We start from the raw sequence: 12,383 nt of genomic DNA on the forward strand, positions 1-12,383 counted from the left end.
AACATACTTTGCACGTCTTGAGTGTTGCAGTTAGCTCAGCCAGTGGACTATTTTCAGGTGATATATTTTTTCCTGTTGACTTATAGCCCTGATAATTAGGGGCTGTGTGACCTGTATACCGTATGGAAGCCTCTCATAAGAATGATGCTTGTGAGATCAATAAAAATAAGGTTTGCTCAGGGCTTTCACAGAGAAGGATGAGAAACGGCAGAAATCTGCTGATGCAAACCCACACGTGTGGAGGTCTCTCCCTTAATCGCGTTAAGAGGATGAACCGTGGGGGTGGGGAGGGTACTTTGTTCCCCACATAAACTGTACATTAACTTTCATTTTTATTGGACTACAAAACCCAAACTAATGTCATTATGGGCGTCCCCAGTGTTGCATATAGATTACATAATATGAGCTCCTTAAAAGTGATCTCTAAGGTCATGTCAAAGGGAGAATCACATTTCATAGAGCCAGAACATAAATCTTCCTGTATGCCATACTTGTCTATTGGAAACAGGGTTTAACTTTGATTTATGGCCATACATAGTGTGTAGTGCAAGATATAATTGTGTAAATTGCTGTTCTCAGGTGATGTGCAGTATTTTATGATTGTCGTCCATAAAAGAGCACAGGTAAGGCACCCAAGAGAGGTGAAATGCTCTCATGTATGTTGGCTGAGAAATAGGGTAAATATCACTAAACAAAACACATTGTGAAGTATATATATACTTTGCAATCACACATGCTTTGTGTGGACACCCCTATGTATTTCTACATGTCAGATATGGTCGTGTAAAATCAGCACTTGCCTATGCCTAACAGTCCTTCCATTCTGTAGAAAGCCAATGAATATATGGGGGATTACCAAGCACAGATTAATTCTCTACATTCCAATCTTCTACTCCGTTAAGGGCTCACATTTGCATTTCCACATTAATGCAATACCATTTTCAATTCTATGTTGAGCTGACATTTTCTTAATTACATTTTGTTGATTGTGTAATTACATGATTACGCTTGTGTTTTAATAATTACATTGGTTTTAATTCAGAAATAAATGGCTTTGCGCTGATTTGCACATGGCCTGTGTGGGGCACAATATCTGCTCATTTCATCCATTGCCATACATTTATCACGTGGATATCAAATAACAAACATTGCACAGGAGAGTTCATTACAGGCATGTTTACAGTCCGAAAGGAATGTTTTACTTTTTTCTCTAGTTTTCCAAAGCTCCTTTGCCTCATACAGTCTGTAAGTACTGTAATGTAAGGACTGTAAATATCCTAGTATACATCATGTGACCAGAGATAATCTCTCCCTTTTTACATTGTGCTCAGATGTCACGGTCAACAGGCCTTGATGTTGCACTAGTACCCACCTCTGCTCGAGGACATGGTGGTGTTGAGGTAGCTTGGGATTCAGACTTAATTGAAATTCTTGGAATTCCTCAAAGGCTACAATGCAGAGTGGGAGTCAAATGGAATCTGCTAATCCAGCCCTTCAAAATAATACCATCTTCTCTGTGAGGGCAAAAGGAAAAGCCCATTGTGCCTCTGTACTGAACAAATGTCACATATTTCTGTAACATGGCTGGATGCCTATAGGTGATGATTGTGTGTGTGTGTTTGAGCTATTTGACATTTTGTAAGGTAGCATTTGCACAAGCAACACCAGTGGCAAAACACATCCAGTGTATTTGGCCAGGGACTTCCAGGTCACTTTGCCTATGTTGAGCATGACGTGGTCTTGCCACAGTGCATAGACACTTCTAACAGAGGTCAACGTTATGCAGACAATCTCATTCTAGGACCGTAAATGACTGAAAGGTGGGTGTGAGGTCAGTTTTCTCCAGCTGTGAAAACAGTGGACAACATGGACATCATTCTCAACCGTATTTGTTCAGCTCATGGCTCTACTATAGGACCGGTGGATCTGGTACCTGGTGGGTCTATGTGGTGGGAAGTAAAACCTGCAAAAGTTATATCCAATCCAAGTTCCTAAAAGACCAGCGTTGTATTTTAGGAACACATCAGAGTTAGACCATTACCAATGAACATAGACAATTACCAATGAACATGACAATGATGTATAATATGATAAGATTATAGGCTATAAGTCTTGATACCTGAAATCTGTGACTCAGCCTAGCTATTTTTCCACGAAATGACAAAATATAGCTCTGGTCCATCAGTAAATGCATTCTATCATGTCAATCGATTAAAAATCACATCAGATTAAACAGACCATACATTAAGGGCATTTCGTGCCGTTGCGCATTTTTTGGAACATTTTTGTGGGGCGGTATATTGACGATGGACTGACATGTATTATGTATATTAATTGAAGTTTAGAACGGCCCCTAGCGTCAGCCATTTGTGTTGAACGAACTGATTCACCCTATCTTTCCCAATCTTGCAGCACAGTGCTTGGTAGCGTTTTCCAGGAGGGCGATCGGTCTGAGACAGCAGCCACTTCTAAACAGGCGGCTATTGTATTTCTGTCATATTGGACGGATTGTGTTGGTTTCGTTTCTGAAGCGGCTAAAGTGGCGTATTTTTCTTGCGCTACAGTATTTCAAGTGAGGGCCTGTCACTGAGAAGTGGGTGTCTGCTCACTGGCGTTGAGACAGCGGCGAGTGCAGCAGTGTGTGTCCCCGATGGCTGGGTGGAAGGACGGCTCGGTGCAGGAGAAGTATCGGCTGGTTGTGGTTGGAGGTGGTGGTGTCGGGAAATCTGCACTTACTATCCAATTCATTCAGGTCAGTAAATACTTAATGTTTTTACCAGCAAATACGAAATGCTCGGGAATTTAGAGGGGGGTGGCTCTTACGGAGAATGGGGACCCCGAACGGAAAAGGGGGTTTCAGATAAGACCCTGGCTGAGGCCTTCGTCTACATGAATTTGTAACTAAACTGATACTTTAGTGCGAAAACACTACTCGTATCGTAGCCTACAGTTTATATTCGATGCGCGTCATTTAGGTTGGTAACGTTGTAGCCTGTACGTGATTACCACGGTGAATTCGAGCCTAAAAAATACTTCATTTTCATCTGAAAAGTTTAAAAAGGCAACCCGCTCTACCCATTCAAGTCCATTAGGTGTAAGCTATGTGCGTAGTTTGTAGGCTATCACATACCTTAATACCAGTTTGTCTAGACTGCGAAATGCAAAGTAGCCTATCTCTCGTAATATTTTATTCTCCGGCCATCGCGCAAAATAATTCAAAACAGATGCCAAATGACACTTGATTTCTAAATTATGTGCGTTCTTTTGCGTTTGCAGTACAGCGACCGACGGCTCCCGTGAACAATAATTTTCAAAACCACTATAACTTAATGGATTGAAGGCTGGCGAACTTAGTTCTGCGAGTATGCAAGCTGCATATTGTGTGATTGTGCTTGTAGTCTCTTTAGTAGACAGTCTGGGGCGATAGGCTACGTTATGTAAACGACTTATAACTTGTAAGAAGAAATCACATTTACCCTGTATCTGCTGTCAGCAAAGTCTTAGTTGTAGCAAAGTGCACGGCTACATTGACACATTTCAAGTTTCCTTTCCTGTTAACCAATGCCGCAACTGAACTACAATGCAGACTGAAAGCAGCCTCCACTTATTTAATGGACTATATAGTTCGCATTCGCAAAGACCAGTGGGGCAATCGGTCGCTAGCTGCGCTTCTGAAATAATGAACCGTGCCAAATTAGGCTTCGGTGTAGGCTACTTGTGGAATGACAGAAAACATTATATAGACTACCAACGCGACGCACATTGATAATGTGCCTCAAAATATGATATTCATGATCAACCTCATCTTGCCATAAAGGGGGCAGCTGTGCGTAGACACAGCTGTTGTTATAACAACCATACCCCAATCCCTGTCGCCATTTACTGCCTGGTATATGACATTCCAACACTCAGCAGGCTAATTAGTTAAATGCCTCTCGAACACTAGGCCTACTAGACTAGCCTACTTGGACGCCCATAGGCTACTTAATTTCTCCTCGAAGCAATATTGAGGTAGTTAGGCTACCTTTTCTTCAGGCTACATATTCCTAGTAATTTCGAATTTTGAGACTGTCCTTTTACCAGTAAGAGGCCCTGTGTCCTTTGTGTCACCCTGAAGAATAGGTCTAATTTTCCCAACTATCCATGGAGGAGCACGTGTGCGGGGGCTTTGTCGGGGGCCCCTTGCATTCTTTGTAATAGGGTTTGTTGAAAGCTCATTAAATTTATACCGTGCGTATTGGCCGATCGGATTACAGGTCGACAGTCGGCTCCAACAGCCATTCATGAGAACGGTTGACTGGGCATACCAGATCAATACATGTGATATAGAAAAGTAACTTAAACACTACGCCTGTTTACGAGTTTCATGTCCTGTGCTAGAACACACATACAAGAAAATCAAAGCTATATGAACCAATTCAGGCTTTATTTTGTCTGTATTTCTCGTTAATTTGACCAGGTCATGGCGCACTCAATTTCAATGCTGTTAACAAGTAGGCTACTAGCCTACCTGTTGCACAGAGGATGGATATGTCAGGTATTTTTGTTGTTGGGCAAATTTCGTCAGCGACATACAATTTTTAATGCTACATTATTTTTGAAAAATTAGTTATATTGTAGAGTGTAGCTGTGAGGTGTTTAATAGGCTGCATTTTATGTGGAAATTCAAAAATATGTATAGCCTACCTTTTTTTTTCTTTGTTCCCTTAGTCATTTTTTCTTTTCACTAAATGAAGCAGCTTGCCTTAGGATGACATTTTTAACAATATTTTCACATGCATTATGTGAAAGACACATATGGATAACCATGTAATGTGCAGAGAGGCTTGAAGAGGGTACATTTATTATTTGATATTAAAAAATGAATCATGCAACTAGTCTCTCATCACAATAACGTCTTATGTTAGTAAATGCCAAGGTGAAGTTGGAACTATTGAATTTAGTTAAGGAGTTATTTTGAGACTAGATTGACTGGCCCAGATTGCAAGTAGTGATGAGTTGTGGGAGGGCATCACAGTTACAATAAGAAACCCAGAATGTAGTCTCCTTTTTAAAGCAGGACTGAAGAATAACCTAAAGAGAGCCCCCTTCAGAGTTTCATCAATGTCTAACCGCAGCTGGCAAAACTAATGGCTGTTTAATAATCAACATCTGCTGAGATCACTGTGTTGCCAGTCATGCATTGGCTCATGATCTTTCAAATAGTGCTGGATGCCATCACCTCGCCAGCAGTTCCACATTATCTGTGGAACACCTGCAGTTGCACACTTCTGCTCTGCTGTGTCCTGTTTTTATCCGTTTGGTTTGAACTTGACCACTTGCCAGTTCGAGCTGTTTTGTCGAAGCTAACAAATCTGTGTTAAAGTTCATCATTTATTTATACCCTAGGAATAACAGCCGTGTCTCTGAAACGGTGACACGATGGAAAGTGCTTTTGTTCTGCGGTGTTTCTAGAAATCTCAGTCCAATAGCACCCCCCCACACACACACACACACACACCCCACCCGCCTCCAGCTGGGTACTGAGTAGAGGTTTCCCATTGGAGGGGGGAGGAGGGGGCACGTTACATCTGATTCATGTTGGGTTAATGACCACGAAGAGGTCGGAATTCCGCTCTGGAAAAGGAAGTCACTCCACTCCTGTTCATTCTCCAGGGCCCTGCGGGGATGTGTATGGGAAAATATGAGCTGCAGGGTGAGTGTGTGGGACCAGGAGGAGTCCGGCTAATCGCTGGTGTGTATGTGTGTGTGTGTGTGTGTGTGTGTGTGTGTGTGTGCATGTGCACACAAAGCAGCCATACAACCAACTCCACATACAGAGCTCGGCCCGTGTTTGGTGCACAGCGGAATTAAATCCAAAAAATATATCTGGAAAATTTGATGTTACACAGGAGTCTTTTCCACCAGTGAGATGTGTTTGTGTTGGGGCGCTGTCCGAGCTTGTTTAGCGCAGCTCTAATTGTTGTGGTCTGCCCTACTGTCTAGTGATACAGGGCAGAAGCTGGGGGTTGACACAGGGCTATGGGTATGACCTCATTAGACACACAGATGTGCTGGGTCACTGTTGAGAGTCATCTACTTCAGCGGGGGACTGGCCAGTGCCAAAGGAGTGAGTCACATCAGCATAGCTGGGAAGTGACATAACATTGATTCAGCAGTCAAAGAATACCATTTATCATTTGAAGCAATCTTGTAAGCCCCACACTGGAGAGCATGACTCACAACTGTGGGGCAGACCTTGATCATGTTTTTTATTTTATTTTAAAGGTCATGTCTGAAAAGATGACCGGCAGACTGACAGAGCAATTGCATCAAACTTTTCGAAATGAGGAGCGTTCCTTCTGTGTGTGTTTGTGTGTGTGTGTGTGTGTGTGTGTGTGTGTGTGTGTGTGTGTGTGTGTGTGTGTGTGTGTGTGTGTGTGTGTGTGTGTGTGTGTGTGTGTGTGTGTGTGTGTGTGTGTGTGTGTGTGTAAGAGAGAAGTTATGAGGAGTTTATGCCGAGCGGAGGAGTTTTCTCTGATTCCATCAGTGTGTCAGAATTTGAAGGGATCGGCTGTGCTTATGACTGACCACACCACACCCCGCGTGGTGGGTCTGACACACTGACCTGTGTGCTGGGTGGGAGCGGGTGCCATTGGTCCTGGGCCTTGATGACCTTTGAGTGCGTCAGCTCCAGAGTGTGGTGGAGCTGCCCACAGCAGGGGTATGATCACACGCTGGCTAATATTAGCACTCATCCCTAGTCCCTCTGCCTGCTACAGACCCCCCCCCCTTCCCACGTCACTCCCAGCACCTCCTATCCATGCTGAGTTCATACACTGAGAACCTATAGAAAACCCTTTGAGCCACTTTAGCCTCCCAAATCATAAAGTATTGGGCACTCTCGGGTAACATAAGTACTTCTGCACTCCCCCACTTGCACCCTACTCCTTTCTCTCCTCCACCAACCCTCTCTCTCTCTCTCTCTCTCTCTCTCTCTCTCTCTCTCCCTCTCTCTCCTTCCCTCCTTCCCTCCCTCTCTCTCTCTGGTGCATGGTTTTGATTACGGAGATGTGAGGTCATATAGGAAGAATGCAGCGCTGAGCAGTATAATTGAATGAATACAAATTAAGCGTGAGGGCTGTTCCTCCTGCATGTGGAAGCAAGGTGCCGTAATCACAACACGTTAGTGTGTGTGTGTGTGTGTGTGTCTGTGTGTGTGTGTGTGTGTGATGAACCATGAACCTGTTGTGTTCATGTATTTGCTTTGTGAGCCCTTGGCTGGTGTGTGTGTGTGTATGTGAGAGAGAGAGAGAGAGAGAGAGAGAGAGAGAGAGAGAGAGAGAGAGAATGGAGCGTATCAGCAGTGTGGAGCTGAAACACCAGCCCAGCCTGCATAGCCATGCCACTTTAAAGCTGCTATATTTGGGCTGAGATGGTGACTGCCTTCCTTATTGGGCGTGATGATGCTTACACACACACACACACACACTATCCCACCCTACCCCTGTTGATATGGAAGGCAAGCAGCAGGTTTTATTTCTGTTCAGGTTTGTCCGACAGTTGCCCCCTAGTTGGGTCGGTGACTCAAGACATTCATTTTTAAACATGATGCAGAAAGGCCTTCACCTCTGCTGTGTGTACGTTGTTGATAACAGCTGACTCCCAGAGCCAAGGTTTCCTTTGTAGTAACATTAGTGTGTGAGTGTTTGTGTGTGTGTGTGTGTGTGCGTGTGTGTGTGTGTGTCAGTGTGTGTGTGTGTGTGTGTGTGTGTGTGTGTGTGTGTGTGTGTGTGTGTGTGTGTGTGTGTGTGTGTGTGTGTGTGTGTGTTTTGTCTCTGAGGCGGTAGATGAAGGGCTCGTGCTCCTGCGGGGTCACCTGTTGATTTCTCATGGAGCTGCTGGCCCTCTGACAGGTGGTTCCTGTGCCTGGGTCAGGTCAGCCGCCGCTGGCCAAGGCACTCGGAGCTCGGCTGTCGTAGCTGCTGTTTCCACTCTAATGAAAAACAAACCTCGGAACCCCTCTGTCTGGTGTTCAAATAAAGAGATCTCAGTTTTTGGACGGAAGCTTGCCGTTTCCTCTGTCTAAACAGCATGACAACACATGATGGAGCCTGGGTCTGAACAGAAAAGAACTGCTCTTCTGTTTCAGTGGAAACAGCCTCAGAGAAAAAGGGTGTTTTTGTGTTGCTTGCTGAAATGTTGTAATGTATCCATTGTGATGGTGCTGAAGCTCGGTTTGTCATGGTTAGCCTTTCTCTGTGTATTCTCTTAATGGGTCCTTACATGCTAAAAAGCCTTCCAGGAAGCTTCCAGGATGAGTCTCTGATTGGCTGTGTCCCAGCATAGCTCCCTGCGCTGCATTGATTGAAGCGCTGAGAGACCCTGTGAGAAGCCAAGGCTGCTCGCTGCTCTCGGCGGCCACAGTGGAAGTGTATGTGTAAAAGCTACCCAGAGGCGTGGCGAGGAGGAAGTGTATTAAAGCTCGTCTGCTCGCCATGCCTCTTCCCCCGCCATGTAATTTCCTCTCCTGTGTAGCGCGGCTGGGGAGGGGCCCCTCCCCGATGATGAGAGGGTAGAGACTCCTGGTACCGTGCCACCAAGGCAGCTTGAGGAATGCCACTCTGCCTCCATGGACATGCCATCAGTCCACCCTGAGCCATGGAGGGGGTCTCTACTGCGTTAGGCTGACAACCCCCCCCCACACACACACACCCTTTCATAGCCTGCTGTGAGGGAAAACATGCCTACAGAGCTCTCTCATGGGTCTTAGTGGTGGTAGGGTGGGGTGAGGGAGATAGAGGTTCATCTAGGCCTGGGACTTAACCATATAATACTCCCTTAAGAGCCAACAGTGAGGGAGCATTTAAAGTGTTTATGTCCCATCTGCCCATAATTGGGGTGGGGACAGCCGATGGGCAGCCTGTAGTTATGCGCAGGCAGGGCACAGCGTCAACTCTTCCTGGGGCCCCTCGAACGTCTCGTCTGGTCCCGTTGTGTGTGTGTGTGTGTGTGTCTCATCTGGTCTCGCCCCGCGGAGAAGCCTTCGCCTCCCTCACAGAGCGAGCTCACGCTGGGCGGCTCATTTGTAGGCGATGGCTTGCCCATCCCCGGAGAGCGTGCCGAATCAAAGGGAAACGGGAAGACATTGTGTGCCCCCCCATTCAATTAGGCCTGAATGATTGTGCCTGTGCCACGCTGATCTAATTTCATTCCACTTAACGGGGGCTGTGGCCTCGCCCGTGCCAGGAGGGACGCGCCTAGCGGAAGCGCCACTGCTGTTTGTCCTGTTTGTCGCTGTAATGCAAACAGTCGGTTTGTGTGCCCAAGACTGACAGCTGCACGCCCCTCCTCTCCCCTACCCCCCACCCCCCCCCCCTCCTCGCCTCAGTCAGAGCCGTTTACGAGCTCTGAAACGGCGCAGCACAGGAGTGGTGAAGGGTGTAGCAGCGTCTGTTTTGGCATGGCTGGCTCGCCAATTGAGAGAGTCGAAAACATCGCCGCCGCTGTCTGTTTCACCTATACGCGAGCGCTGCCCACACACACATCAGACACAACACATACACACACACACACACACACACACACACGCCTCGGCTCACACCAAAGGCCCCACACACTGCTCAGCCTGACACTAGCTTTAGTGGTGCGGCTTCTCAGGGGCCTCACCTTGTCTTGAGGTATCCTGTTTACACAAGTCGGCTGCAGGAAGAGCCTGCAGCAGCAGACAGCAGACAGGGCCTGTAGCACTCACAGCCCTTTATACTCACTGCTCCACGCATGGGTCTGTGTGTGTGTGTGTGTGTGTGTGTGTGTGTGTGTGTGTGTGTGTATGTGTGTTTGTGTGTGTGTGTGTGTGTGTGTGTTTGTATGAGACAATAAAAAAGGACTTATTTTCCTTTGATTTCATTTGCTGTTTTGCACAAGCAGTGAAAACATGAAAGAAATTTCCATCACGTCAACCCGCTGCATGTTTGCACTGGAGAGCTCTGATTGGAGGGAGGAAGAGGAGGAGGATGTTGTGCACTTGAAGATCTTTTTTGTGGTTGTTGTTCGTTTACTTCCCAGTCCAAAACACACTTCTAGTTGATCTGAAGATATTGTATCTTATGTGTTCCTGACCCACTGTCTTTCCTGCTTTCACTCTCTCTCTCTCTCTCTCCCTCTCTCTCCATTGCTCTCGCTGTCTCTTTCTCTCTCTCTCCATATCTCTCTCTCTCTCTCTCCCCACCTCTTTCTGTCTCTCTCTCTCTGTGTTGCTCTCCCGAGGAGAGTGCGTGGAGTTCACATGTTCCTTTGCAGATAATCACTTCCGAGCATGAATGGGGACAGATTATTATGGGGTTGCTGGCCTAGGGCTATGTCACATTGACTGGTGTCTTTGGAAGGAGAAACATATGCTATGCATCTTCAGACCCACACACCAGACATCTGTTTCCAGATCAGATGCTCACACACATCGATCGATTGGCTTTGTTCCCTGGGCACGATCTGGTGTTCGATATCCACCGCGAACGCGAGGAAGAGAATTGTGCGTTTAGATCATGTCGTCCTCTGGTTTAATTTCCTTCCTCCTCTTCGACTTGGAAAACGAGTTCCTACAAATGAATCCTTGAATGTGTTACAGATTGCGCAAAGACCAAATGTTCTGTGTCACGTGACGTGACCTGTTGTCATTGCGTGACGAATCTTACACTTTGAAATAGACACTCTGTCATACACAAAAACATACATGTGATGTAATCAAGTGGCTCTCTCACCTTTCGCACAGTTTTTCTTGTTCTCTCTCTCTATCTTTCTCTCTTACACACACTTACACACGTCACTCACACACACCATCTATCTCCCTGTGCGCCTCTCTTCTCCCTGTGTGGCACCATGGGAGAGCTCCATGTTTCCACCCCGGCCAGTCGGGGTCAGATGACTGTCCACTGAGGCATGTGTGGGGGGGTGGGGTGGGGTGGGGTGGGGGGGGGGGTCAGCAGGGCTGGACCGTGTGCCTGTGCCCTGTAGAGGTGCCGCTGTAGCGGGTCAGTGACTCAGGGGCCAAATGGCACCACAGCCAGCAAGAAGACACCATGAATCAGACCTCCCACCTCTCCCACTGCCCTGCTACCCACTACACACATACACACACACACACACAAACACTACCCTGTCCACCCACTACACACACGCACACACACTGCCCTGTTCACCCACTACACACACACACACACACACACACACACACACACACACACTCAAAGACCACACTCAAACACACACACACATACATGCTCAAGCACACGCAGCAACACGCACATGCTCAAACATAAACACACACAGGCACACACACACTCATATAGGCAGTCTCCAAATCAGATGCTCCCAAATCAGATGCTCCCTGCTCATAGTGGACCCAGGCTGGATGTTGTGTGGGATCCAGAGGGGTGGGGAGAGAGCAGTAAGGCAGAGGTCACTGCAAGGCAGTGGCCGATAGAGACTGCAGTCTGGTCTACACCATCTCCCTTATCCACTCTAAGCAGTCATGCCGCAGAAGAATCCAGTAGGATTTCAGCGGCACGAGAAGCATTGAATACATTTGCCATGGCCAGGGGAGTCCTTTTACGATTCACAATTGCTTTTAAGGAGTTCTCATCTGTGATCGTGGTTTGACCAAGCCATTTCCACGCAAATCTTTTTAAAAATGTGTTTCATGTAGGCAGGTGATTGCAAAAAATAAAAAACGCCGCCTTGTGTGGACGGCAGTAAACGCTTCAGACCCCGCTTCCCTTGTAGAATAGAAAGAGCTGTATTACCCACAATGCACTATCGGCTTGTTTGTACATGAGCATGGGATGGCTGCGTCTGAGACGACAGGAACCCAGGGAGATCAGCTATGGTGTGGCTCCAACAACAAATAGGCTGCTGCAGCCGCTCACCACCGGCTCACAGAGCAAATATGGTCCCGGCGTTTTGTTTTGTTTTCCTTTCATTATCTCCACAACCTTCCTCTGTCCTCTCACGCAGGCGAGGTCACAGGAGATTAAAACCAGGACGTTTGTTCAGAGATTTGTTTTAATCTACCAACTCACCAACAGCCATTATTTTTTATGGAGTGGCACTGATAACATATTTTATGAGTTGTCATTTTTAGATCCATGGCAAAATATAGATCTGTACACTTGCAAAACATTAATAACATTAACATTAATAGCAGACTATATGTTTTATCCTGTTTTCTGTAATATTTTCCAATCACTTGCCTCTTATTTCTGCTTGATATTTGCTAAAGAAATGTCTTGTCAACATGGCACGGCGTAATTTGAATAATACCATACATTAGTGTGCATTACAGGTCTGATGTATTGCTTTAGCCAGTGAAATCATATAGCATAATGGAGGCAGTGGAATCGATCTGT

At 46.3% G+C, this 12,383-nt stretch overlaps 1 protein-coding gene across 1 annotated transcript in view; it reads left to right on the top strand.

Annotated features, from left to right (window-relative positions):
• Window positions 1-2,387: 2,387 nt before the first annotated feature.
• Window positions 2,388-12,383, top strand: part of rras2 (RAS related 2) — a 36,125-nt gene continuing 26,129 nt past the window's right edge. The window contains exon 1 of the mRNA XM_076287302.1: window positions 2,388-2,752. Coding sequence (XP_076143417.1) covers window positions 2,651-2,752 — 102 coding nt within the window. The 5' untranslated portion in view covers window positions 2,388-2,650. The remainder of the gene's footprint in view (window positions 2,753-12,383) is intronic.

This window comes from Alosa pseudoharengus, unplaced genomic scaffold, assembly GCF_046254945.1.
Source record: "Alosa pseudoharengus isolate Yale_2024_CS ecotype anadromous, Long Island Sound unplaced genomic scaffold, YU_APseudo_1.1 YU_APseudo_1.1_scf_16, whole genome shotgun sequence".
Classification (NCBI taxonomy): Eukaryota; Metazoa; Chordata; class Actinopteri; order Clupeiformes; family Clupeidae; genus Alosa; species Alosa pseudoharengus.